General features: G+C 46.8%; 2 protein-coding genes and 1 long non-coding RNA gene across 8 annotated transcripts; 1 reads left to right on the top strand and 2 right to left on the bottom strand.

Moving 5' to 3' along the window:
• The first annotated feature begins 266 nt into the window (after positions 1–266).
• On the top strand, positions 267–23,236 carry NUDT9 (nudix hydrolase 9). Of its 6 annotated transcripts, none has more exons than XM_040583053.1 (11): positions 267–314; positions 625–784; positions 2,363–2,563; positions 7,843–8,031; positions 13,654–13,890; positions 17,951–18,046; positions 18,834–18,920; positions 20,221–20,332; positions 20,753–20,899; positions 21,148–21,232; positions 22,626–23,236. In XM_040583053.1, the coding sequence occupies exons 4-11, from the start codon at positions 7,997–7,999 to the stop codon at positions 22,799–22,801; spliced, it is 975 nt and encodes a 324-aa protein (XP_040438987.1). In that variant the 5' UTR covers positions 267–314; positions 625–784; positions 2,363–2,563; positions 7,843–7,996; the 3' UTR covers positions 22,802–23,236. The 6 variants fall into 6 exon arrangements, with proteins under 6 accessions (XP_040438987.1, XP_040438980.1, XP_040438996.1 ...); XM_040583046.1 differs by having other exon boundaries at positions 291–413; XM_040583062.1 differs by lacking the exons at positions 267–314; positions 625–784; positions 2,363–2,563 and adding an exon at positions 5,331–5,415.
• Positions 3,095–11,191, bottom strand: LOC121083114 (estradiol 17-beta-dehydrogenase 11-like). The gene is made up of 7 exons (XM_040583088.1): positions 10,967–11,191; positions 8,966–9,073; positions 8,193–8,324; positions 7,066–7,172; positions 5,599–5,736; positions 5,208–5,324; positions 3,095–3,792 (listed from the first exon to the last, which is right to left on the bottom strand). The coding sequence occupies exons 1-7, from the start codon at positions 11,174–11,176 to the stop codon at positions 3,705–3,707; spliced, it is 900 nt and encodes a 299-aa protein (XP_040439022.1). The 5' UTR covers positions 11,177–11,191; the 3' UTR covers positions 3,095–3,704.
• A 1,861-nt stretch (positions 23,237–25,097) lies between the features above and the next one.
• LOC121083124 lies at positions 25,098–26,763 on the bottom strand. The gene is made up of 3 exons (XR_005826242.1): positions 26,521–26,763; positions 26,035–26,076; positions 25,098–25,924 (listed from the first exon to the last, which is right to left on the bottom strand). It is a non-coding gene; the product is annotated as an uncharacterized LOC121083124 (long non-coding RNA).
• Positions 26,764–27,541: the final 778 nt, after the last annotated feature.

The raw sequence follows: 27,541 nt of genomic DNA, 5'->3' as shown, positions 1-27,541 counted from the left end.
GCGGGCACCGGCCCCTCCCCGCGGCCCTTCCCGCCGCGCCCCGGCCGGGCACAGGCTCCCGTGAGAGGCGGCCGCCGCGATCGCCGAGCCCGCCCTGCGCCGCGCCCGGCCACACGCCCTGCGCCGCCGCAGCCAATGAGAGCGCGGCGTTTGGGGAGGGGCGTGTCCACGGGCGGGGACAAGCCGGCGGGCTGGCGTCGCTCGCGTTTGGCGGCGGCCCGGCCGATGAGGGGCGAGGTTGTACGGGCGGCGGCGGCGGCGGCGGTTCGGGGTGGCGGCGCTGAGAGGGGCCGCAACGTGCCGAGCCGCAGCTGGTGGGATGTGCTGGATGTGGCTGTCAAAGGAGCGGCTGCTGTCAGTGTGGCTACAGAAATGCGCCTCTGGGGTGGTTTCTGCCCCTCTGGCTGAGGAAGGTTGGTAGAGGTGTGCAAAGCTAACTCGGTGCTTTGCCCTTGGTTGTGATCGTGCCGGACAGCACCCGCTGGTGCCGTGCCCTCCAGCCTCCCCTCCAACTGTTCTTTTGCTGCTTGCTTCCCCCCACCGCCCCTACAGGTGACCTTGCTGTTTCTCAGGGCCTTGTGTGAAGAAGTAGCAAAGAATGTTCTTGTTTGTCGTTTGCTGCAGGTGGAAGAGGGATGGAAGTGGCAATAAAATTGCTCATCCAGTTACTGGCAAAACCACCTTGAGGCTCCCTTTAACTCTGTATTGTAATTCTGTCTCGAATCCTGCTGTGTGACCGCCCAGTTGCTCAGTCTCATGAGGTCCTTGGGCAGTTTTCTTCATGGTGAGTGCAAGTCTGTCCGTCTGTCCTTCCTTCCTTCCTTTGAATACCTTACCTGTGTGTTGTCAGCAGACTTTGTCACTTACCTTCCTCCCCCAGGTCACTTGACCAAAGCCAAATGGCACATGTCCTTTCAACTCGTGGGATTCCACAGGTGAACTCTTCGCTGGCTGTTCCCTCTTTTTCTGTCTTGTAATTAGTTATCCGTAGCCAGGCCTTCCATCTTATGCTACAGATGTTTAGTTTCCTCAGGTCCTTTGGAAAATGGCATTGACTGTGTGAATTGGATCATCCTTATCTAATTAAATCTAAAATGCACAACTCACACTTGGACATGGGTCTGCGTAATGGAGCATGCCAAACCTTAACCCAAACAGGGGTGCTTATAGGAAATGGAGAAAATAGTTTTAGGTGATTCATTCAGCAATAAAGATATAACTGCATGGTTTTATTTGAAAAGGATTTCTGAGCTTATTCCTTTGCTTTCAGTTAGAAAACTGGATATATCCAGCTCATGTTCATAACTTTACTTAAGGATATTTGTGAGCTGCTAGGGGAAGAGTGAAGCATGAACATCTGTCCTCTGATGTTCTAATCAGTCTCCAGTTAAGATCAGAGTTGTTGAAAAGGATATTTTTGTCCTGGTGCTTTGGCTGCCCTGTTACTCATCTTGTATGCAGGAGACTGGGTTGACTGCAGTGAAGACATTCAGAGCTAAGCACTTCCTAATTTTCTCTAAACTTAATTCTGTTCTTAATTAACACATCAGTGTTTGGGCCAGACCCTAATTACACAGCTCAGCGGTGCTGTTATTTTCCTGGCACAGGGCTCCAGTCAGTGCCGTGGCCAAGATGCATGAGGTGGGGAAGCACCGACTCCAAGAGATGCCTCAGAGGGAGGCAGAGCATGAGGCTGGAATCACTAACCTGGCTCATGATGTGTCCTAAGCCAGGGTGTGAAGTATTGCTTTTCAAATTTGGTCCTTAGATGTAGGTGCCTATGTGAAGCTTGCTTGCATTGGCTCCTGCTAGGCACCCATAATGACCAGACTTTGGGATGAGCTTCAGTTCTCTATTGTGGTCAGAAAGAGAACTGAGGAGCCTGGGAGGCTTGGTGATTCAATTCTGTCACTGGTGTTCAGGAGGAGAAGGCTTAAATCCTTCCTTTTGTGTCTGTTTCTTTATGCCAAGCAGACAACTTGCAGTCTCAGTCAATGTGGAGAGGAGGCTCTGAGTTGTGACGGGCCTGTCCTCTTAGCAGGAGCTGAACATGAGCTCAAACAGAAGCAGCGACAAAAAAAAGAACGTAATTCGACACAAGATTTTAAATCACTGTTCTTGGATTCGGTGGATGCCTCTGAGGCAGGCAAAACAGATTTACAAAATAAGTTACTGAACATGCATCCAGATTGGCCTCCTTTATACTTCAGGACTCTCAGCATGCTTCTCAAATGTCTTGGGGTTTGGAGGGTCTTGGATTTAAATAAAAAAACATTTCTAATACTCTTTAATAGCTTTAAATAATTCTTTTAATGCCCTGAATTTTGCAAACCCCTTCTTTCTTTTCCTATCTTGGCTACAGGAATCTTTGCACTGAGAAGCAGAAGATCCCAAGCTGGGAACTTGTGCATTGACACACCTGAATGTCCTGTTTCATGTGCACAAAGGAACCATTTTTGTGCCGTCTGGACTGCCAGCAGCATGAACTCCTACCTGTTGCCACCTAAGAAGGCTTTCCCTTTTTTGAAGAACCTCAGTTTACAGAACAACATGAAATGCTCAGGTGAGTGGGATGGATTCTGCTGGAAGCCACCCGTTTCCAGCAGCATGTTGAGGCCTCCCTCACGTGGCTGTGAGCCAGCAAGGGCCTGGCACAGTCAGGCGTTGCACAAGTAGGTGGAAAGATAATCTGTGCTCTGAAGGGGTCTTTGACCCGTGTGTCACCAGGTGCTGTTCTCTTGTACCACAGCCCAAAGACCTTTGGGGGCCTAACCTGCTGGTCGGGGTGGGCCCTGTCAGAGCAGGCTGCCAGCTTGTGATGAGCAGCTGTGAGGTGGCTCAGGTGGAACCTTCCCCCATGCACTGTCTGCCCCCTGGCCACCTGCCACCCGCACGGGCTGCGCTGCCGGCGTGCCATGCCTGGCCCTGTGCCTCACTGATCCCGATGTGGTTTGCCGGTGTGACCGGGGACCTGCCTCGTCCCTGCGGCCTGGCCTGGCTGTCGGCAGATTCTGCCTGACCCCTTCACCATTGTGGCACCTGCTCCACTGTCCTTCCTTGGACCTGGTTGCCACTTTCATTGTTGAGAGACACCTTTGGGTTAAAGAACTGTATTTATTTGGAATAAGGAATGCTGATGGTGTAAATGCATAATTGATAATCAGTGTAATTGGGTATTGCGCTACAAACGAGGCTGTATTATTTCAGGTACTCGCTACAAAGCACATGAAACTCTTGAACGTTCATTAGAGCACATTTTTTAAAATTTAAAAAGGTGAATTGAGGTGAAACAGGCCACCCACCTCCTCTATAAATTGCTTCCTCCAAGATGCTTTTGCTCAGGGATGAGGCCATACGAACATAGTTGCAGGCAATCCCTTTGTGCTCAAGTAGACAGTGGTGCTGTCTCAGAGATGGGCTTTGAGAGAATCCCCACCTGCCTCAGCACTTGGAGATCGAGGCGATGCAACACACACAGCCAAAGCAGCCCTTCAGACTTCTAGAGCTGCATCTCTGCTTTATTAACACTTCATGTTACGCAGGTATGTCCCTACTGCAGGTGCGGGATAAACCCTTAGCTGTGCTTGGAAATGGCCTGGAAGCATCTGTCTTAGTTCTGCTCTGAATCAAACCAGCTGAGCTACGCTCAGCACATATTTGGGTTTCACTCATGCCACTAGGAAATGAGAGTCAAGTTTTGCTTTTCACTGGGTGCTTCTCTGCCCAACAACTGCATCAAACTTGGCATTGGTCATCTTTTTCAGAAGATCCAGGGCACGTTCTGGAAACAACCTGAAAGAGATAATAATGTGAAATTAAATCTGGCATAAGGAACTTAAATTACAGGGAAAGTGGCACTGCAGGTGAGGGAAGAGCTGGTCTGGGAGCAGAATGCATGCACGCACAAAGACTGAGACAAAGCCTTAACCTGGCCATTATTTCCAGAGAATGTGTAGCCCTCATCAGTCTCTTTCTAGTTTAATTCCAGTCCCACCCATTTCCTTTTATGACAGTTCCAAGGCCAGGTATAGGTATCTACTGCGCAGTATTGGGGTTGCAATATTGTTGCAGGATCTAGGTAGGTTTGATATTGAACAGGGACAGGTATGTATTGAGGGGTTTATACTCTGAAAAGCAGCAGGCCTATGGAAGGATGAGATGTTACAACTGAGGTGCAGTTTCCTTTACTAGGATTTCTTATCTTATGAGTCATGTTTGTTAGGTACCCCTGCCCCACATTAAGAAAAATGTCAAGTAAGGGCTTTGACAGCTTTAGGTTTGACTTGTCTATGCTTCTGCAGACTTGCACTGTCAGCGTGGAGCTCTTGGAGATGCTAAAAGACTTAAAAGCTTTTTCCCACTGTCTGGTGTCAGGTTTTGCAAACAAGAAATTACCAAGTGTTTCATGAGATACTGTGGAAGTTAACAGAAAAATTAATTTAGTTGTTCTGATGTGAATTACAGGTTTGGAACCTGAGCTCTGGTAAACATGTCTCCTCAGCAGAGCAGTCTCCCTGGATATTAAATACACGTGAGAGCACAAATCTTGCTTTATGTGGCAGAGAGAAGCAATAGAGCCCACTTAAAGCAATTTTCCCAGCCTCTGTGACCTCAGTCTTTGGCGTTGACATGAAGAAACAAACACTAATTAGCAGCAGGTCCTCAGCTCTGTCTGGAACTTCTCTGAGGCTGCTGTTTCAGAGAAAGCGTTGTTTGCAGGCAAAAGGGAAATGGCATTGTGAAAAAAAAAAAAGTGTTCTCTTGTTCTCTCACTCCCTCCGTATCAGCCTGCAGAGCAGGTGAATATCATTAGCTGTAGAAAGTGGATCACAAGTATCTATGAGAGGGCTCAAAAAAATCTTTGTGTACGGTGTCTGCTGTTGCCATTATAAAGAACCACTGCTGTTTCATTACCTTGTTACGTGTTACTCTCATACTAAAATATTTCAGAGGTATGTCTGTATATAATGCTGAAGGTAATAAAAAAAATACGGGATAGCGTTGAAGGTGAACTGCTTTCTGGCTGTCATGCCAGGGTTTTGCTATGCTGCCAAACCATTATCTTTCACTACCATGGCTGCAAAATGCATAAAATAACTTAATCTTGAATCAGATGTTAAAAGTTAGATACTTACATACTCAGGTACTTAGCATTAATACGTGTCTTCCCACCCACCTTTTTTTTTTTTTTTTCTTTTACTACTTACATTTCAGAAAGTAAAGCAATGTTTAGTTGTGATGGGACAAAAACCATTTTCTGGTTGGTCAGTATTCCTTCCATCAGGGCCTCTACAACTTCGTCAACCTCCAGAATCTTTCCAAGCCTAGACAAGAACACATACGTGTAAGAGCTACAGCGGTACAACAGGGGCAGTACTAGCTAATGTAGAGTGCTTCAAATACGCACAAACTCAGGTAATTCAAATGCAACCGTTATGCATGTGAACTGGCAGCGCACATTTTCCTTAGCTGGTGCTATACAAACGTTTATCTCCAGCTTCATACAGTCAGCTGGAAAGCAAGGTCTACAGCTGGGGCTAATATGTAGTGCCTTGATGCAGAGAAGGAAGGACAGGGAGGCAGAGTTCTGGTAGTTACCTTGTACTGGGGTTTTTGACAAAGCCCGTGTTTATAAAAACGGGACAAAGACATGTAGTTTTGATTCCATCCTTTCCCAGGGTAGACAGCTCCTCTGTCAGAGCCTTATGAAATCCAACTGCAGCAAACTTGCTTGAACTGCGGGAAGGAAAAAGCACAATTGAGAAGGCAGAAATACTATTTCTAGCTTTCTACAACTGCAAATAGGAGGCAGGAAAATGTAATCCAGCGGACAGACAGGGCAGGGGATAGTTCTAACTTTCCCTGTGCCAGAGGGTAGTGCTGCATTAGATACTGCTGCTTGGGGAAGTAGTTCTGGAATGCAGAGTGGGCATCTTTCAGAAGAAGTTGCCTCAGTGGTGAACAGACAAGACAAATGTCAGGAATTCTTAGAAAATGATAGCTAATGTGCATCAATCTATGGACTTGCCCATTTTCCCATGTGAGAAGATTCTCAGAAGGAACGCACCCAGAGTCTGTACACTTCAGAAGGATGGGCAGAGCAGAAATAGAGAACAACCCTCTACTGCTTCTTGTACCACACAGGAGCATCTTGTGACAGTCGCGTGTGAGTTTTGAAATGGAACAAAGTATTACATGTGCAAAAATTGAGGAACATACTGCCACAGAAATTAGTGCAGGCCAGCAGTATAAGCCAGCTCCAAAAGAAAGCAGAGCCAGAGGATCGGTGTATTGACTGCTATTGATTTGGACAGTGTAATCCCAGTAAAATCCCGGGCTCAGGAGCTCTCCCATTGCAAATGGTGAGTGACTCTGTAAGAATGCGTATTCCCAGGAGAAGATTGCTCTGCCTGGAGCTGCTCTAGGTGGCACGCAGAATTGCTGTGCAGTCTAACAGTGTTTCTGTTCACGCATCAGGACTCAAGTGCTTCTAGTAGAAACAGGCCGCGTATCGACCTCTATTGACCTCTCAGTTCCATCAGTGAGGTTGCTCACAACACAGTATAATTACGTCTTCTACCTTCTGGCAGGTAATTTTAGAGTCAGAAATTAACCTTAGGTCATGATGGCAGAAGCATTTCTGTACACTACCGTCACAGCCACAACAGCAGAAAGGTCAAAATCTACGTACTAGGGTTTTACTTCACAACACTACAAGAACTCACAGGAGCACTGCTTTCCAAGAAGGAGAAGGGAAGAGGATACCTTTTTTGCTAAGCAAAAGTCTGCATCGGTGAGGGAGGGAAAAAAGGAGAAGCTTTCATTAGCTGGTGTGTCTCATGACTGTTCCTACACGATTGCTCCTGATTCAGTCAGACCTAATGAGCAAATCGGGCAGAACCTCCAGGCATCCTTAAGTGCTGGCTGGTGTGCTTCCTTCCTCCTCAGCAGGGTCTTTGGACATACCATACCCAGTGGCAAGATGGTTTGGGGTGCGCTGTGCTTACTGATGGGGAAGACGCAATTAAAAATAACATGAAGAGAGCTGATTTTAAAATCACTTACCAATAAGCCACCATGAAAGAAGTCACAAAATGACCTGCTGCCGAAGCCACCGTGACAATGTGACCATGGTTGTTGTTCATCATGGCTGGCAGAAAAGCTCTCGTGGTCTTGAAAGTCATTTAAGCCAAGAGGCAAAAATGCAGGGGGGGGCAGGGAAAGGTGGAAAAGAACAATGTTTTGTTAGGCATATTCAGCACCGACCCTGACTATGATTAAGAAAGCAACTAATGCTAATGCTATGTGCTGCACAGCACCTCTGATTCTGACAGCCACAGAGACACCTGTTCTCCGTTCAGCTGGCACAACTGGGAACCTGTTTTCCAAGCCGGAATGTTTCAGGAACTCTGCTATAAACAGGAGCTGATTTGCACATCTTTCCTAGGCTGCTTTCTAGGTTTCAGGTGTCAGCAGCAATGCTGCCAGTGTCTCACCCCAGCACAGCGAATACAACACTTGCCAACCTGTAGCTTCTCTTTTCTTTGCCACAAACAAGGAGTCCTTAAGGGCTGAAACTGTCCCACTCTGTAACCCCTGTGGGCATGTGCCCTACCTCAGGGGTCAGCTGTGGGCATGCTGAGGACCCGGGAGGGAAGGTGGTGACACAGCAAGGTACAAACCGCGCAGGGAGGAGCACTCGGGGAGATGAGCCTGGCTGCTGGGTGCAGTCAGGGAGAGTCCAGGCCTGGCTGTGCCCTGCAGCTTACTGGCCATTTGGGCCATGTGCTGGCTGCCCTTTGTGCAGGTCAGCTGATAAAAACATTGCTTTGTATTTTTCAGCTGTGTACCTTCCACCTGCAGGATCTCGGAGCTCAGCTGCAGGTGCCCAAACCACCTGATGCAAAGAGGAACCCTAACACACCTCTGACAGAGACCAACCCATGCTGCTGCAGATGAGGCCGTCGCCGGGTGGCTCACACAGAGAAAAGAGAGAATGAAAACACTGGGCCGGGCTCAGAGCAGCAGGAGGTTAGTCAAGTTTCCCAACAGTCAGTCTAGCTGGGTGCCCCTGTGCTATACGCTTCCGAAAGATGCTTTTGTAATTCACTGGTAGCTGAAAAGAGTCTAAATGTGCCTCCTGAACAACGCTCCCAAAAAACTATAGATAGGAAGCTGGTAGTGGCCCTTACCCACATGTGAGCAAGAATGTTGACTTCAAACATTCTTTCAATCTGGTGGTCCTGAGTCGAGAGCAGGTCGGCAGTTGTGATCACACCAGCGTTATTCACGAGGATGGAGACATCCCCAATGTCCTTTTTCACCTTTTGGACAGAAAAGAACCCAGAAATGTGCAGGTCATTCACTGTCAAAAACATGCAAGGCTGAGGAAGACAAATGACAATTAATTTAACCCTTAGTGTCATTTCTTTTAGGGAGAGAGAGAGTAAGATTGCACCACGTTTCCCAACGTGGTAGGTACTGTGCAGTGGTACCATGACACCTGGTTTAGAGCTGATGCTTGTCCCTTAATTACTGTTGGTATTTGTAGCCTTCCAGGCATTGCCCACAGGCACAGTATGCTCTGTGTACTCACAGCTGGGACTATGGACAGGCAGACTGTTCTGAACCAGCTGGGCCATATCCTCGACAGTGAAGTGTTTCATAGGTCCCCAGTGTTGCCTGCGTGCTGTTCAAGAAACTAGAAGGCAGAAGTTTCTTCAGGGGCTGGAAGTCTAAGGAGCAAACTCTGCAATGAGGTGCAATACGCCAGAGCCTCACAAGAGGATGAGACGGCCTGCAATCTCAAAGTGTTACTTCACTCTTTGTACAGAAAGCCGCAAGAAATGGGAAGATTACAAGGGCTGGCACGGTTTGCATACAAGACCTCTTTTCTTGTTTTCCTGACTTTTCTGAAAATCAAGCAGCTCTGGGTAAGCCTTTGGACGTGCCCCTGCTCCCCTACCTTCTCTGCAGCGCTGTAGATTTCCTCCCTTTTGCTGCAGTCCACCACAAAGGCTTGAACAGTGGCTCCCAGCCTTTCACATTCTGCTGCCGTGTCCTCAACGCCATGCTGTACGAGGCAGAAAAGAAAGACACGTGTGTGCAACTGTACCCTGCCCGCGTGTTGCTGCTCGGGCACCACAGCAGACCAGTTAGAGGCTATGGATTTGTCTGGATTGCCTAGCGGCTGCCAAGCCCCTGGATAGTTCCTGGCTACCCAGGGAAAGTGCTGTAGCCAGGGTCCGTGGGAGGACCAGTTTTCCAACCTTAAATTTGGACCCGTGTAGAGTGACTGTCAGAAAGGGAATGTGGCAACGAGAGTGAGTTTGCCTTGGTGAAGCACTCGTAGCTCGGCTGCTGAAAGGGCGCACTTGGTGACTTCACAGCCAGCAGGCGCACATCGTGACTATAAACCGGGCTCATAAACCACAGGCCCAGCTGACACCCCCCCACCCCCCTCCCCAAGATACAAAAAGTGGGCCTGTGCGTTGCTGTATTCACAGACTGGGTGTGAGACGAGAGGTGTGCTCCAAAGTGCACAACTGAGAGGCATTTCTTACCAGAACAGCTTTTGATAGATATGGAGGACATGCTTTACTGAAATGCATTTGTGGACATTGCCAGTCTCAGTGAAGGCTTGTGATTCCCAGATGAATGCCAGAGCCCAAGCACTGCTCCCTGGAAACAAAGGCAGGGTTTTTTTTCCCTCAGTAACATGTGTGAATTGTTGCATCAGTTCATATTTTGGATCTGAGCATTGTTCCTGTGAGAGGAAACTGTCCAAATACAAAGGTGCTATTTTCATACAGCCACATTTAGCGTGTAGGCATTTCATCATTTGACTAAACATTTTGGAGCTTGTGTTGGATGTGACCAGTAGTGTGAAAAGCATGTGGCAATGTCCATCTTTTATATTACAGTTAAAAAAACAGTAAGCCCATCTTTCTGCTTCAAAGCAGGATCAAGAGGATCATGCTGTTTCTGACCTTCTATCATAATCTAAATTGTTCTTAAAAACTTCAGGAGCCACTGCATCCCTGGGCAATGTATTTCAATGCCTGCTTATTTTTTATCCTTACAATCTATTTCCCAGCAGCAAAGCCCACCCACTCACTATTCTTTTTTCCTTCTTCCTCCATTCTAGCGAACACAGACAACACTCAGCAGCAGCCCTTTACACACTGGGAGTCTAATACCATGTAACCTGGCACCATTTATGAAGATGGACATGGTACATGACCACACATATACACAAAGTCTGATTTTAATTGTAATGGGTAGGATGAATAGACACTGAAAATATTACACAATATCCTCCCTATTTGCGCATCCCCTTATGCTAGTAGTCTCTTGGGTTTTTTTTGTTTGTGGTGCGTTCGGTTTTTTTGCAGCTTCAGGATGACACGATGAACCCCTCCGGAGTTTGTGGGCCACCGTGCCAGGCACCTTTGCTGCGCCCTGCTCCCAGCCACGCACCCCTCCGCGCAGCCACTGCCACCTGCTGCGCGACATTCTCTGCGTGTTTGCACCTGACCACGCCACGTGCCCGGCCCTTGTGGCGTTCCAGCCAGTTCAGCCGAAACGCGGAGTCTGGGCCGGTGTAAACGTTCACGGCGGAGCCGTCCCCAGGGTGCCTGCGCCCGCCCGCAGCGGGCTCGGCCCCGGCTCAGCGCAGCGGCGCCGGCAGCACCGCCCGGCAGGTGCGCGGCGCGGCCGTGCCCGGAGGGGCGAGCGGGGGTGCCCGCCTCCCTGCGGGTCCCGCGGGCTCCGGCTCCGAGCGGCCGGGCACCGCGTCCCCCCGCGGCTGCCCGGGGTGGCGGCGGGCCCCGGCGCCCCGCACCCCCCGGCGCAAGCGGGGCCAAACCCCGGAGCGGGAGCCGGTGGCGGCGGGTGCGGATGCGGGTCCCGGGGTGCGCTGCTGGCAGCCCCGCGGCCCCGGCCGGGCCAGGAGCGGCGCCGTTACCTTGTTGATGTCCCACAGCACCAGCCGGCTGTGGCGCCGGGCGAACTCGAGCGCCGTCGCTCTCCCCACGCCGTGGCCGGCGCCCGTGACGAGCACGAGCTCCCCGCGGACGGACTTTCTCCTGGCGGGGACGAAGAGCTTCACGAAAGCCTCCAGGTAGGAGTAGACGAGCGTAGCCAGGAACAGGAGAAGGCCCAGTAACGGATTCATCGTGCCTCCGAGTACCCTTTGCCCGCCGCACTGAGCCGGACCCAGCAGCGGCGGAGGCAGCGCCGCGGCCCGGGGCGGGAGCGGGGCGGGCCCGTGCGGGCGGTGGTGCGGGGCTCAGCGCCGTGCCCGCGGGGGCCCGGCCGTGCGCAGTAGGGCTGCGCGTCCCTCCGCCGCCGCCAGGGGGCGCCCGCCGCCCGCCGAGCCCTGCGCTGCCCGCCCCGTCAGTCAGAGGCCCCGCCCCCGGCGGGCACCGGCCCCTCCCGCCCGGCCCCGGCCGGGCACAGGCTCCCGTGAGAGGCGGCCGCCGCGATCGCCGACACCGCGCAGCGACTCGAGCGCAACAGCCGGCTGCACGCCCTGCGCCGCCGCAGCCAATGAGAGCGCGGCGTTTGGTGAGGCGCGCGTCCATGGGCGGGGACAAGCCGGCGGGCTGGCGTCGCTCGCGATTGGCGGCGGCCCGGCCGATGAGGGGCGAGGTTGTACGGGCGGCGGCGGCGGTTATTGGGCGGGCAGTGGGGCGGGCGGCGGGGCTGGGCTGGGCAGGGGTACGCTGGGAGGGGGCTGGCGGGCTCCCTGGCCTGGCCTGGCCTGGCCTGGCCTGGGGCGGCTCGGAGCGGGCTGCCCTGCCCAGGCGGGGGGTCCGGCGCCCGCACCGGAGGCCTGTGCCCGGGCCCAGCCCCGTGGAGCCGAGGCGGGGCCGGTGGTGGCGTCGATGTTTCCCTCGGTGTCAGCGTCACTCGGTTTCACGAGGGCAGCCGCCGTGCTTTCTCTCGCTGTTGCGCTGACCGCCCGGCCTGCCCGATGCGCTCAACGGTGCCGCTCTCCCCTCAGGTACCGTGCCCTGCCAGGCTGGGGCTGGCGCTCCTCAGCCGCGGAGCGTTCCTGAGCTGGGGGCTTTGCTGGCTTTCGGTCCCGTTGCGGTGCTGTCCCGCTCTCAAGGGGCCGCCTCGTTGCTGGGCCAAGGCCTCAGGGCTGTTTTGCCACCCGGGGGCTTGGGGTGGGATGTGCTGCATAGCTGAGCTTGTCCCTTTGGGACATGACAGGAACAACCATCAGTCTTTAAAACTGGACTGATGGGCTTTTTCAAAACCAGAAGAGCGGTGTAACACTGACCTGCATGTGGAGGTTGGCACCTATCAGGTGCGGCCTTTCTCCCTCTTCTGTTAAAGATGTTATGAGCCTCAGGTGATCTGTGAGGTGATGTGCTCTTGAGAGCATCACCCCAGCAGTGCACGTGGCTGAACACGCATGCTGTAACTGTGACCAAGGCATTCTCAACTTCAGCTTGAAGATGAACCCAGCCCCCTAGAGGGACCTGAAGATTTAATAGCATGAATGAGAAATTTAGAACTGGAACCAGTGTTTTTTAAAAAGCCTGGTCTGTTCTGCTAGTTATAATCCAATATTCACATCTATATTCAAATAACAGGGTTAATAGTGTATGAGTTGCTTTTTTGATTGGTCCCGTCATCATCTTGCTCAGATGTTATTAAAACCTGGTTGTATTTTTGCAGAGATGTATTTCCTTGTATGCTTGAAGTGACTCCTTACTGTTTACAAAAAAAAAAGGTTTTCACTAAGAGCTGATAAATATCTTGTTTCTAGAATACCCTTGTAGCTTACAGTCCCTTACTGAGCTTTGAGCATCTTTTCTAGAGTGAATACTCTTGATTTTTGTAATAGTTTTAAAAAAAAAAAGTACAGGAAGGCCACCTTGTGCGTTGAAGGAAATCTTTCTAGAGTTTTTAAGAGCTGGTGATCAGGTGCTTTAACCCAATCTGCTGTTAAATATTTGATGGTTGACTAGTTTTTCAGCTCTTTGAAACCCATGGCAAAATAAAATACTAAAGATGTCGAGTATTTTTTTATTTACTTTTAACTAGTCTGATAGTTCTGGCCTTCTTAGAAATTGAAGAAAAAGGTATGTGTTATCCTGCTCAGTATTGTACAAAATAATATGTTGTTGATCACAGCAACTTGTGGAGCTGTGTTCCTCAGGCATTTGGGTATCTTGATTCTTGTTTTTACTTGCGTTACCACTGGATGTGGAAGCAGGACTCTTGTAAGGCTGGGCTGATTTGTTGATGAAATGCCCGCACTGAGATTTAATACTCAAGCAGGCCTTTCTGCTGCATTTATGGTAAATATCTCTGAGGTGTTCCTTGTATGTGATTAACAACTGGTCAGTGTTCCACACAGTACAGAATGGCAGTTTTAGTTCTCAGCTTGTCACTCAGGCTATGAAATCTTCATGTGTGTCTAGCAGAATACTCTTCTGCTTCAAGAAGCTGAAGATAAAATTCAGAATTTGTTGACCCGGTATACATTTGCATGATGTCTGAAAGAAGCAATGATGTAGTACTGAGCGATGTTTTGTGTTCTGTTCTGCTTGCTATAGTGTACTGTGAAGATCTGGGATTAAATGACAGGGTTGAAGCCCAATGAATGAGGTGCTTTTTTTCTTTTTTTTCTTTCAGTAACTCGTCTGCGAACTGTTGGGCTCATCTTCAACCTGTTAACATGTTCAACAGTTATAATGTTAAGTTCTACCACAGCAAAGCTCTTACCTCGCCGTACCCAGGATCGCATGTTGAGCGTAGCCAAGTTCCTAAAGATAAAGTGGGCTGGTTGGTTGAGTGGAAAGATTATAATCCTGTGGAGTACACTGCGATGTCTGTTTTGGCTGGACCCAGTTGGGCAGATCCCCAAATCAAGTGAGTGAAAATTGTGGCTCTTTTCTCCTGTGAACATGGAAGCAGAAAACAGTGATCAGCTGAGTTAATAAGATCATCAGTTTAAGTGAGACAGTGACATGTGAAATTCAAGACCTAGAAGAATGCTGGTTAGGGAACTGAATTGTTTGGGATAGCTGTGAAGGTCTTTGACACATAATTTTACTGAGCTGGTGATTGAGATAAGAGTAGTGTTAATTTGAATAATGGACAGCTGTTGATGCTGTGTAGCGCTGCTTCTCTGTGTTGTGAGCTAAGTAAAAATCTAATTCTCTAAGAATTTGGCAGAACGTTTTCATAATCTACTTGTCCATGGATTGAATGCAAGATGAGAAAAGAATTAAGGTGGAAGTTTAGTACTTGAGCACTCTGACCCAGGAAATGTGACAGGTTGAATGCATGATTACTTTCTGTGAACGTGTATTTTTTTAATTGATTCTGTGTGTATATTCTCCTCTCGAGGAATGCTGTATTATGCTTCTTGGTGAGAAAGATGCATGCATCCAGTATAACTTGTGATAATGTGAAATGGTGATTCCTGTGTATGCACATCTATGTAGAAAGATCAGAAGACAGTGGCACTTGAGGTTTCAGCCTTGCCTTCTTTGTTTCCCGTTGCTGTGTGAACATGTGCTTCGACTTGCTCCTAATTTGATTTAGTATTCTGCCAATTGCAAGGCACACTGCTCTTCAGGCTCTGTAGGGTGGCTGATGTTTTGCCAAGGGATAGTTGGAAAAGTGTCAGGTAATCTTTTAGTAGGTGTTGGTAGTGCTTGAAAATGCAGAGTAATGTTTTAGGTATTAGTGTAACTTCCTAAATTAATTATGTGTGGTAGAAGCTAGTCAGTAGTTTGAAATCTGTGATGGTTTGAGAGGAATTGCTTTTGGAAAAGGAAATAAGCTTATGTAGACAGCTGCTTCTCTACCAGTTTTCAGAGGTGGACGTAGGAGGTTGGCATTAAGCTAATCTTGAAAATCTGTGATTATTAGCTGGAAATTTTGAAAAATCATATGTAATAAACATTTCTGCTCAATTTTTTTAATTAGTAAAATCTTTTTTTCATTTTCTCAGTGGATAACATCTTGCTATGTTCTCTAACTAGCCAAAGTGCATCTACACCAGTGCACACAGCACAGGCAACAAACAGGAGGAGCTGGAAACCATTGTGCAGCAGGAAAACTGACATAGAAACTGACATCACAGAAACGTGGTGGGATGACTGGCATGACTGAAGTGCTGCAATGGGTGGCTATAAAATCTTAAGAAGGGACAGGCAAGGAAGGAGAGGCAGTGGGGTAGCCCCATGGGTTAGGGAGAGTTTGGATTATCTAGAGCTTAATGATGAAGATAGGGTTGAGTGTTTATGGGTATGAATCAGGAGGAAGGCCAACAAGGTAGATGTATCATGCTGGGAGTCTGTTACAGACCACCCAACCAGGATGAAGAGGCAGATGGAACATCGTACAAGCAGCTGGGAGAAGTCTCAGGATCACTAATCCTTGTTCTTGAGGGGGACTTCAACTTCTCAGATGTCTGCTGGAAATAGCACAGAGGAAACAGTCTAGGAGGTTCTGGGAGCGTTTGGAAGATAACTCCCTGACATAGCTGGTCAGTGAGTCAGCTAGGGAAGGTGCCCCACCGGACCTGTTGTGAACAGACAAGGACTTGTGGGTGATGTGGTGTTTGGAGGCAGTCTTGAGCATAGTGATCACAAAATGATAGTTTTCAGTTCTTGGAGAAGGACGGGGGTCAGCAGAACCGCTACCTTGGATTTCCAGAGGGCAGACTTTGCCCTGCTTGGGAGGCTGGTTGACAGAGTCCATTGGGAGGAAGTCCTGAACGGTCAAGGAGTCCAGAAAGGCTAGGCATTCTTCAAGAAGGAAATCTTAAAGGTGCAGGAGCAGGCTGTGTCCACATGTGCTGAAATATGAGCTGGCAGGGAAGAAGACCCACCTGGCTGAACAGAGAGCTTGGGCTGGAATTCGGGGGTGGGAGGGGGGGAAGAGAGTTTACCACTTTTGGAAGAAGGGGTAGGCAACTCTGGAGGTTGTTTTGAGGATTATGCAGGAACACAAGGATGTTGTGAGGTTATGCAGGAACAAAATTGGAAGGGGAAAGCCCAGCTAGAGTTTAATCTGGATACTGCAGTAGAAGACAAAAAGTGTTTCTATAAATACATTAGCAACAGAGGGAGGGCTAAGGAGAATCTCTGCCCTTTATTGGATGTGGGGGCAAACATAGTGGCAAAAGATGAGGAAAAGGCTGAGGTGCTTAATATCTCCTTTGTCCTGGCTAACGGGAGGTCCCAGAAGACTGGAATTTAGCAAATGTGATGCCCATCTACAAGAACAGTCAGAAGGAGGATCTGGCACTACAGGCCTGTCAGCCTGACCTTTGTGTTGTGGAAGGTTATGGAGCAGGTCATCTTGAGTGCCATCACATGGGCATGTGCAGGACAGCCAGGTGATCAGGCCCAGCCAGCAGGGTTGTATGAAGGGCAGGTCCTGCTTGATGAAACTGATCTCTTTTCTGTGACAAGGTGACCCACTCAGTGGATGAGGGGAAGGCTGTGGGTGCTGTCTACCTGGACTTCAGTAAAGCCTTTGACACCGTGTCCCACAGCATCTCCTGGGGAAACCGGCTGCTCGCGGCCTGTAGGTGTGCGCTCCGGGCTGGGTAAAAGGCTGGCAGGCTGGCTGGCTGGCCGAGCCCAAAGGGGGGTGGGGAATGGAGCCACATCCAGCTGGCGGCCGGGCACACGTGGTGTTCCCCAGGGCTCAGCGCTGGGGCCGGTCCCGGTTCGTGTCTCTGTCTGTGATCTGGGCGAGGGGATCGAGTGCCCCCTCAGCGAGTCTGCAGCCAACACCCGGCTGGGCAGGGGTGCTGATCTGCTGGAGGGCAGGAGGCTCTGCAGAGGGGTCTGGGCAGGCTGGATCCGTGGGCCCAGGCCACTTGTATGAGGTTCCACAGGGCCGAGTGCCGGGTCCTGCCCTGGGGTCACACCGGCCCCACGCAGCGCTCCAGGCTGGGGCAGAGCGGCTGGGAAGTGCCTGGGGGGAAAGGGCCTGGGGGTGCCAGTGGGCAGCCGGCTGGGCAGGAGCCAGCACCGTGCCCAGGTGGCCAGGAGGGCCAGCAGCATCCCGGCTTGTGTCAGCAACAGCGTGGCCAGCGGGACCAGGGCAGTGACCGTCCCCCTGCACTGGGCACTGGTGAGGCCGCCCCTGGAATCCTGTGTTCAGGTTTGGGCCCCTCGCTGCAGGAGGGACACTGAGGGGCTGGAGCGTGTCCAGAGACGGGCAGCGGGGCTGGGGAAGGGGCTGGGGCACAAGTGTTGTGAGGGGCGGCTGAGGGAGCCGGGGTGTTTAGCCTGGAGAAAAGGAGGCTCAGGGGATGCCTTATTACTCTCTACAACTACCTGAAAGGAGCTTATAAGCAGGTGGGGGTTGGTCTCTTTTCCCAAGTAACAAGGAATAAAACAAGAGGAAACAGCCTTGAGTTGTGCCAGGGGAGGTTTAAATCGGATATTAGAAAAAATGTCTCCACCAAAAGGGTTGTCAGGCATTGGACCAGGTTGCCTGGGGAGGTGGTGGAGTAGTCATCCCTGGAGATGTTTAAAAGATGTGTAGATGTGGTGCTCAGGGACATGGTTTAGTGGTGGACTTGGCAGTGCTGGGTTAACAGTTGGACTTTATGATCTTAAAGGTCTTTTCAAATCTAAACAATTCTATGATTCTAACCTTAACAATAACACCTTTGAAACACTTTGGCTAAATAAAAATCTAGAGAGATGCAATGTTAAATACTTTAGAGGGATGTGCTTATGTCTGCAGAACTAAGTACAGGGAGACTGTCATTGGTAGAGGTTGAGACTTTATAGCTTCCTATAGGAAAAGGAGGGCATTTAGCTTAAGTTCTGGTGAAAACTGCTTGTTGGTCAGGTGGGTATTGCCAGTCTGGTGGTTGGCCTTCAAGCTTTTGTAGGGCAGAGGGGTGTTCTGCGTTTTATAACTTAACTATATTAAATTATTCTTTCCCATGCAGTGATAAAGGTTTTTCTCCCAAATTCAATGAGAGAGATGGAGAAGTGGAAAGGAAGAGTCTGAATGGTTTGTATGTGGTTGAAAACGGGAGGCCCCGGTGAGTGGTTTTTTTCGTTTGCATATTCATTTCAGGGATGTAGTTTTGGAGCTCTTACAGGTCTATCGGTTTTGATACATGGTGTCTGCTAGAACAAAATCAAGGTAGTGTCCCCTAGAGAAAGGAAAAATGAGACCTCAGGGCCAGAGAGTTCTTCCTGGAAGAAGGTTGTGGCAGAGAGGCAGTAAAAGGTTAGCCAGTACTACCACAACAGGATTGTGGTGACACTGGAGAACAGAGGAGGTCTAACTGTTAGTAACAGTCTGTTGAATTACTTGTTTCCACAGTTTGACCAGTTGTTGGGTTCTGAAACTTTTGTACCATTTGTGTGCTGTGGTCGAGTGGAAGGGCGTTTCCTTCCACTGACAAATCCTGACATAGTCCAGATGGGTAATCTTATCTAAAATTAATCTTTTTTTTCTGCCTTTTGTCCGTAATTGAATGCTCTGTGCATCTATGGTCTTGGAAACTAGATTCAATTTCCAGACAAGCATGTGTGCACAGTGAGAGTAACACTTGATCAGGAGTATCACATGACAAGATCTGGGAAATGACAAAGCCATTTTTTATATTCCTTTTCCTGTACTTTCAAACACAAAAAGACATTGATGAAGAAGAAAAGCATGCTTTGCTCTCTTGCTCTTTAAAGCACATGGTAGCACCAGATGTATGTTGCTGCTATTTGTTGTTATTTAAGCTGCTTTGAAGCTGCTTTTTTAGAATACTTGGAATGTCTTTTGAATGTGGGGAAGTAAAAATGCTTAATGTACTGTGCTACTTATTTCAGAAATCCAGCAGGAAGGACTGGCCTCACAGGCAGAGGATTGTTAGGGCGCTGGGGACCAAACCATGCTGCTGATCCTGTTGTAACTAGGTAAGGGACAGGTGGCTGAAAAGTGCCCTGCAGTAGAGTAAAAAAACCCATGCATTTTGCTTTTTCTGTGCATCTCTGGACAGGCTAATACTTTCCGCAGGCCTTTTGTGTGTATTTCTGAATGTGTAAGCCCCTTCAGATATGGATGTCTGAAAGGAGATAGACATGTGGAACATGAATTTCATAATTTTTTAGTCTTTGTCTGTGGAGAAGAGTAAGGACTCACTGCTTATGTCAAGCAATAGCTTCTGAAATGCTGAGGAAACAGATTTTTTAAAAACTAACCCAGGAAGCATAATTCAGCAGAAATACATTATACAAATAATCATCTTTAATGAATGTAAAAATTGACAGGATTAGGTGGTACTGTGCTACTGTATAACTAATATGCCAAAAGGCCTTAGATGAGACACGTTGGATTGCAGGAGTAGGTTTTTCTGTTGTAATGAGTCAACAGTGGGGAAAAAAGCAGTGTGCCTGCTTCTGTAAGAAATACTAACTTGGCCTAGTATCTTGCAGGAGGAGGTGGGATTAGGCTTCTCTTTTTTTGTGAGTGTATGCTCTGTTTTCATGGTGCTTTTGCCAGCCGAGTCTGTGCATACATGTTAACTGTTTTGCACAAAGAAATTCAGAAAAGATTGTATAGTTACCAAAGGTGCAAGCGAGGAAGTGCCATGCTGAAGGTAGAACCATTGTGAAAATCACCCTAATCCATTTTACTTCCCTCTTTCAGAAGGCTGCCAATGCTACGGAGCTGGTTCCTTGAAAGTAAAAGACAAGTTGTTTTTATTTTGTCTTTGTTGAGATAGCTTTTTGCTTTAACTATACATGGTTCTTAATTCTTTACTGAAGGCAATGATGGGTGTTTGTGGCCCTGTGCTGAGTGCGTGGGTCAGAGGTATTGCAGCCTGAATGCATGTTCTGTTCTAGCAGAAGGCATGCTTATCTTCATGGATAGGCACAAGTGCAGCTCTGTGAGTGTTGCACCTGGTGGGATGTGCTGGATGTGGCTGTCAAAGGAGCGGCTGCTGTCAGTGTGGCTACAGAAATGTGCCTCTGGGGTGGTTTCTGCCCCTCTGGCTGAGGAAGGTTGGTAGAGGTGTGCAAAGCTAACTCGGTGCTTTGCCCTTGGTTGTGATTGTGCCGGACAGCACCCGCTGGTGCTGTGCCCTCCAGCCTCCCCTCCGACTGTTCTTTTGCTGCTTGCTTCCCCCCACCGCCCCTACAGGTGACCTTGCTGCTTCTCAGGGCCTTGTGTGAAGAAGTAGCAAAGAATGTTCTTGTTTGTCGTTTGCTGCAGGTGGAAGAGGGATGGAAGTGGCAATAAAATTGCTCATCCAGTTACTGGCAAAAACATCTTACAGTTTGTAGCTATCAAGAGGAGAGACTGTGGAGAGTGGGCCATTCCAGGGGTAAGAGCAAAGCTCTGGAGACGGTAGACATTTCCCCGCTTGGTAAAGCCATGAGGCAATAACTGGTGTGCATGTGTTAAAAGCATGCTTTTTAAGGAACGACCTCATATTGCAGAGGTGAGGAGAAATGCTCCTTGAATTAGCTTTGCCGAAGCATCACCTGGTATGCCTTCTGCTGTTTCTGCATTGCAAGGTGGTATTCATATTTAATTCTGACCATACCTTTTGCTCAATGCAGGCACAATTTAATTCATTGCAGGTTTTGAAGGATGTGTATGTTTGCTTTTACAACTAAATGTAAAATTTCTCTCATGTCCAGGGTACGATGCAGGTGGATGCAATATATAAAGAGCCAAAGGACAGTAAAAAGAAGAGGAATCTGAGGGATAATCATCTTTTTTTCTTTCTCTGCCTCCCAAGGGGATGGTGGACCCAGGGGAGAAGATTAGTGCTACCCTGAAGCGAGAATTTGGGGAGGAGGCCTTGAACTCCTTGCAGAAATCACCTGAGGAGAGAGCAGAATTGGAGAAGCAACTCCACAGGCTGTTCAGCCAGGAACACTTTGTGGTGAGCTCTGTCTCTCTTGTGATAGCCTCTTGAGCTATGCATGTAACTCTCAGCTGTGTGGAACTTGAAAAAGTGTAGCTCAAATGAAAGTAAGCTGTGATGCTTGGGTTTTCATGGTGTAGGAGATGGAAGAGACTTTTGAAAACTCTTAATGGCAAATGTACCAGAGGGAAAGAAAAAAAAAATCTTATTGATTCCACCTTGTCTGTTGTGACACTGAGCTTGTTTTGGTTTGTTTGGGGCCTTAGGTGTACAGAGGTTATGTGGATGATCCTCGTAACACTGATAATGCCTGGATGGAGACAGAGGCTGTGAACTATCATGATGAAACCGGTGGGTATCTCCACGTGTGCTCTTCGTTGGCTTTTGCTCTGTATGTGGGTTTGAAATTGGGATATGTGTTGGGCTGAGACTGACTGAAATTGGGGGAGCATGCAAGTCAGGTGTAAAATATTGGACTTAAACCAATAGGTGTGAGGGTTTCTTGTCTCCAAAGATGTTCAGCCATGACAGGTAGTCCTTTTTGGTTTCCATCAGTCTTGAAATAAGAAATTTATGGCTTTGCCTGAAAACTTATTCGCTAGCTAGTTCTAAGCTATGGACCATGTGTCTTTGTATGGAGATAGAATATTGGACAATTTGTGTCACTATATTTCTTGAGTTGGCTTAATTTCCCTTTTTAATGAGTTTGGGGTGGAAGGTTAGTCAGTTTCCTTTGTTATTTTTCCTTTAGTAGCTAGTGTGTGCTTCAGGAGCGTTGCTGCTGGCAGATTTTCACTGCATTTATTGTTCCGGTGTTGTAATTGCTCTGAGACATTTTATCCTGATTATTCTGCCAGATTAATTGTTGGACCTCACTTTATTTCTGTAACCCAGTAGGAATGGGCATACATTGGTAGTTCTTAGATTGATCTGTTATTTTGGGTTCTCATATCTCACCTTTAAGGTAAGTCAGTCTAATTAGGTGTCTCTAACTTGTTTGTGTCAGAGACATCATTACATGAAGACTCTGACATGAACATTTCCCCTTTGTTTTGGGTAGTAGATACCAGTGGTGATGCTTCACTTGTCACATGTTCTTGATTTATCAGCCTCCAGAAACAGTGACGATACTGTTCCTTTGGTCTTTGTTTCTATTATATATTTTGTAGTACTTATAAAAGCATTTCTTCTGTTGTTTGTCTGTGAAGTCCTGGGACTGTTTTTGGAAACAGAGTAAGAAACTTCAAAGAGCAATTCAGAAGCTTTTCTGCATGCCTCTTTAAGTGCTATTTCTTATTTTAGAGCCTTGAGTAAAATTTTAATTATTCTGGTTTTCTAAGTTTATATAAAGTTTTAGAATTTGGTTTGTCCTGTAGAAGAGTACCTGAGAAAGGAAGCAGTCAAATGTTAGCGAAACAAACAAAAATCAAGCTAGAGGGATTGGCTGAACTTGCAGTAGTGAGTACATGCTGTCATAATGATTTCTTGTAACTTGTCAGGCTGCTGATGGTAACCTAGAAGTTAACACCACTTCTGCCACTCAGATTTGCCTTAAAATATTGCGAGTATGAAAAAGGTTTCTGGCACAGAATCAGTGAGGAACCTAATTGGCTTCTCTCTGAGAAGCAGTTGAAGGTTGCTGCCTGTGAAGGAGCCATGTGGAAGGGTGGAACTGATCAGATATAAGAAGGAAAAGCAGGAGAGAAGATGCAATAGCATGTCCTAACTCTTGTTTTGTGAACAGGTGAGACAATGGATAACTTGCCTCTGGAAGCAGGTGATGATGCTGGAGTAGTGAAGTGGGTTGATATCAGTGAGAAGCTCAAGTTGTATGCAAGTCATAGCTACTTCATTAAGCTTGTGACTGAGAAATGGGGAGCCCACTGGAGTGAAGATCCTGGTCCTGAGTGCTGTGAGTGATGTAAATGAGGAACCAACAGACACCGAGGGGAGAATACATTTTCCAGCTTTGAAACTGATGACGTTGTCCTTTTCAGTGGAAATTCTTTGAAATTCAGCTGGCAGAAATGCTTGGCACTGACAAATAGAGGCTTTCTCAGACACTTCAGATTGCTGCTTTTGATTTCTTAGTGAGAAATGAGATGAATGTGGAGCTGTTACCTTGTTTTGCTTTGTCTTCATTATTTGCAGCTGTTTCATAGTATCTGCAGATTTGCATGACAACCCTGGAATTCTGACTGGTTGTGGTTCAGAGGCTGCTCACTTCAGCTCTGTATTTTTGCACTGATTTCTTGTCAGGAGTATAAATCCTTAAGGGATGTGAGTGAGACTTGTAGGATGATAACCTGAATGATGACTTAAGTGCTGCATAATAAAGTGAAGTTTCTTTTCTAAGTTGTTTCGCTTAATATGTCTTTTCAGTGTTTTTCTATTGAGAGAGTAGTTTTCACATTTAATTGCTTTCTAATTTACAGTATTCACACTGAATGTCTGACAGTGCCTGTATCTAAAAAGATAACTGTTGGAGGATGTAACTTGGTGACTGATTTTGGGAGCTGGATTTTGAGGTTCCTTTCTTCCCACTGCTTATGGCAGTACAGCTGTTGGGGAGACTGTGCCATAAACAGGATCACTGGAAAGAGCAGCATTAAAGTATTACCTTGTAAATTATGGGTTGGGGGGTTTTTTTGCAGTTTAGGTAATGTGCATAATTTGCAGTCAGCAGGCTGATGTGGACCTTCTGTGCATTCATGCTGCTAACAAGAGCTGCACAACAGCTGCTGACATTTCTCCCTGTGTTTTTAATCAAGGTGTAATTGCTGTTAATTGTGTAGTAATGTCAAGAGTTGGTGACAGTAACAGCTGAAAGTTGTGGCTGAGACTTGGAAAGGGATCTTAATGAATTTTGAGCTGTGTGTTGAAGCAGGGTGGTGATAAATGTCATGGTCTGGAATTACCTTGTGTGACAGGGCTGTGACATGCTCATGCATTATTGAGACTGTTGGCCACATCCTGCTTAACTAATGAATGATTTTAGGGCTTGCTCCTTTTCAACACCACCCCTGTGTCCCAGTTAGCTGAATCTGGGGAAGACGTGCATTTATAAAGGGAACCCTGAGAGTCTCGTAGAGTTACTAGTGTGTTCCTTTCAAAACGAAAGGTAATGCTAAGAGTTACTAACTTTTCTTTCCAATCCAATTCACCTCTTCCTCCACATTTGATTTATTCTGTGGTATTAATAAAACAGCATAAATGCTTTCTGTTGCAGTAGAAGCTTCCATAGACTTGGTTTACACAAACTTTCTTCAAATTGTACGTAAGATCTAGTGGTGGCTTAGGCAGAAATTATTTTGATTAATCTGTCTTCAGCATAGTACGGAGACTGGGTAATATATAGTAGGGCCAGATCAAGACCTGAGAGAACCAATGAAACTTGGAATGGACAAAAGATGTTGCCAGCTTCAGGAATTCCTTTCCCTTTCTACTCCTGGTCTTTGGAAACAGGATCACTGAAATAATCCTATTTTGGGGTATATTTTTTCTTAAGAAAAGATGAAGACAGCTAAGAAATTAAATGCTCAGCATTTATTCAAGCTTAACAAGTAATCAGACAAGGTTTGAGAGAGCTGTGCACTGTAACTGACACTGGCTTCAGAGGTGGGCATGTGAAATGGGACTTGCTTGTTACCCTCAGTTTCCAGTGCACTAGTGAGACAAAAGGTGGGAAGGAAGATTATCTAGAAGCAACAGTGTTCTGCAGGAGATGTTCATACTATTATCTGCAGAGTAAGAAGAGAATGGAAGGTTAGAATTAGTAGTAGGTTAGAATTAATAGCAGTTAAATTACTTAAATGTGCAGTTAATATGTTGTGCAGAGAAGGCCCCTGGTTAGCTGGGTTTTGAAATAATGACTGCAAGAGCAGACCCTTCTTAAGTTCATGGGAGATGAATGTGCAGCTCGTCATGCCTGAGAACAAGGGTGACTGTACTGTGACTTGTCAAAGTAGCATGATTTTTTTTCTTGAACGTTACCGTTTACATATGAAGTGCTTAACATAATGTACAGCACTAAAGATGAAAATAGGAGAAAATAATTTCAATTTTGAAAGTACCATACTCAATGAGATGGAAAAACTGCACGGTTTCCCATAACCAGTGTATTATTCCTGGAAAGCAAAAATTTCTATAAAGTATCTTTTCAGTTCTCCCCCGTCCTTTGTTAAAGCCTTTTTTTTTTTTTTTTTTTTTTTTTTTACAGGCAAAGTGGACTTGGCTATATGTTTTTTTGATTGTCGTGTTTTTAGGACAGCTTTCTGGTCAGACAGTTTTCAGTTGGAATTTGATCTTCGCGTGCTATACATAATGCACTCTACTTTATGTGTAGCCCAGTACCTTACTAAACAGGTTTTGATGCTTACTTGTATCCTGAAATTTGTTGCATAATTACAGTTTTGAAAGTTTGTAAGTAAGCAAATGTAGCGGCATTTGTTTTTGTTTGGCACATCTCGAAATTGGTCAACTTCTTTATATGGGTGATGTTAGCTTGTACATTGATGCAAGTTAGGTGTGTGGGAAAGTGTTATTTTTCAGCCCTACATTATGTCTCTTAACTTACTCTGAAATACTTTAAAAAAAATGCCTAAGAGACCATCTATCCCTAAGGACTAGGATACCCAGACAAATACTCAGAATATTTAAGAAACAGCAGCAGAATTTTGAGGAAGTTTCCTCAGCTTGCAAAGAGATTACAAATTGAGGTGTTTTGTATTAAAAAACCCACAGTTGTCCCATAGAATACATGTCTGCTAAGTAAAAAGCAAAGTGGATTATTCTCCTTGAGCTGCAAAGATTAATAGCATCCCTCCCCAGCAACCTTCTGTGGTAGTTTGTCATTCAGAAGCTGCTCTCTTGATATCCCCAACAGTGTGCTCCTTGGCCGGCTAGAGCTTCCTACAGTCTTACGTCCCATTATACTACCAAACAGTTAATTACCTGAGACTTGGACTTGATTAACCAGCACATCCGCCTGTGGTACAGGCATCTAAGGATGCGACCAATCTCTTCAAGGGGCACTTGTGGTTGCTGTTGAAAAGAAAGTCATCTTGTGTCTTTTTTTCCTGTTCAGTACCAAAATCCACAGTTAAATACAAATGTTAGAACTAGTGAGATTACACTAATTTATAAAGACTTACGTTCTCCATACTGTCAGAACCGGAGCTTTCAGTACTGCTATCCTGTAGAAAAAGAATGAATTTTCTTTTAGAGTGAGGTATAATCCCTTCTGCTTGTATTTCTTAAAATAAAAAATTAAGTACTATAGTTTTGTTTTGATTTTTTTCTTTTCCTGTTAGAAAGCAAAGACAGTTCTGCAAAGGGAACTTCCTAGTCTTCAATGTCTGTAATCCTGTCAGCTGAAATAGCTCACAGAGAAAATATGGGACCCATTGTTGGGCTGGGTATGAGCTCGTTACTAGTGCTTACAGTATTTTTTTTTTCGTTACAGTCTAAGGAGGGCCTAATAAGTTGAGAATCTAGGATGGTAATAACTTAAGTTTAGGCCTGTCACAACATGAGGATTTTTAAGGCTGCTGTGTAACTTTAAAAGCATGTGATTTCCAGTTCACAATGTTAACATTTCCTGCTTTGGATGCCTGTTTAGTTTCTTATTCAATACTTACCAAGTTTCCAAAAGCAAGAACAGTACTCAGAACACAAGAAAGCAACAGGAATTGCAATTTGAGAGAGAGTCCTGTAGAGCAGATTGAAAACAAAGAGTTAGTGTCCTTGTTCTGGCACAAGGAAAGATTTGGAGGGGATTATGGCTTTCTGTGTGGAGAGAGGAAAATCAGGCAGCAGGAGCTGTTCCTAGTTGAGTATGGTTTGTAGTGTGACCTTAACTGTTATTTCCATCTTAACTGCTCACATACGTGGTCAGGGTAAGTCATGGAATAAAGCTTGCTATGCTTCTGCTTTTTGCTGCTTTGTGTTTTGAGATCTTGCTAGCATTTTACTTATTTTTGTCTTTGATTTTAACTCTCCCTTATTTTACTCTTTCCTAACAACGCTTATGGAAGCCTCTTGCGATTTTTTTGTTTTAAGCAACAGGCATAGCAGCAGGGCATTGGTATTTCTGAGTAGTTATTGTCACGTGCTCTTTTTTTCAGACTCACAGAACAGTTGAGGTTGGCAGGGTTCTCTGGAAATAGTTTAATCCATTCCCCAGACATGCTCAGAGTCAACTAGAGCAAGTTGACCAGGACTGTCCAGTCAGGTTTTGAGCATCTCTCAGAATGGAGAATCCACAGCCTCTCTGGGCAGCCTCTGCTAGTGCTTGACCACTGTCACAGTGGAAAAAAGTTTTTCCATCCCATTGAGTCATGTGGTCTACAGCTGTACCCCAAATGATTTTTGTTACAAAATTTAGTCTAGGTAACATTAAAGCATGTATATTACCTTTGGATTGCATGTTGAACAGCAGGTTGGTGGATCAGACAGTCAGCTGGCTCCAGTGACAGTGTTGTGTGAATGGCTGGTGTCTATATATACAGTTTTGAGTACTACGGCTGACCTCAGAAAACCGCAAGATGTCATGAATCATACCTTCTTAAGACCTTTTGGATATTTAATTTACTTCTTAGCTGATAAAGAAGCCTTTTTTTATGACCCGTACTAATCCTTGGAGGATTGACAGGTTTGGCA

Source organism: Falco naumanni, chromosome 1 (genome assembly GCF_017639655.2).
Source record: "Falco naumanni isolate bFalNau1 chromosome 1, bFalNau1.pat, whole genome shotgun sequence".
Taxonomy (NCBI): Eukaryota; Metazoa; Chordata; class Aves; order Falconiformes; family Falconidae; genus Falco; species Falco naumanni.
This window is presented reverse-complemented; position numbering and strand designations above follow the sequence as displayed.

Excerpts from the sequence above, each read along its gene's own strand:
- LOC121083114 (XM_040583088.1), bottom strand. The coding sequence starts at position 11,176 with ATGAATCCGTTACTGGGCCTTCTCCTGTTCCTGGCTACGCTCGTCTAC. Across the intron at positions 7,173-8,192 it reads ACATTCTTGCTCACATGTGG|ACCACGAGAGCTTTTCTGCC; the intron begins GTAAGGGCCACT and ends ATGACTTTCAAG. Across the intron at positions 5,737-7,065 it reads TCTTTCATGGTGGCTTATTG|TTCAAGCAAGTTTGCTGCAG; the intron begins GTAAGTGATTTT and ends TCCTTCCCGCAG.
- NUDT9 (XM_040583036.1), top strand. The coding sequence starts at position 11,889 with ATGTTTCCCTCGGTGTCAGCGTCACTCGGTTTCACGAGGGCAGCCGCC. Across the intron at positions 13,891-17,950 it reads TGGGCAGATCCCCAAATCAA|TGATAAAGGTTTTTCTCCCA; the intron begins GTGAGTGAAAAT and ends TTTCCCATGCAG. Across the intron at positions 20,333-20,752 it reads GAGAGTGGGCCATTCCAGGG|GGGATGGTGGACCCAGGGGA; the intron begins GTAAGAGCAAAG and ends CTGCCTCCCAAG.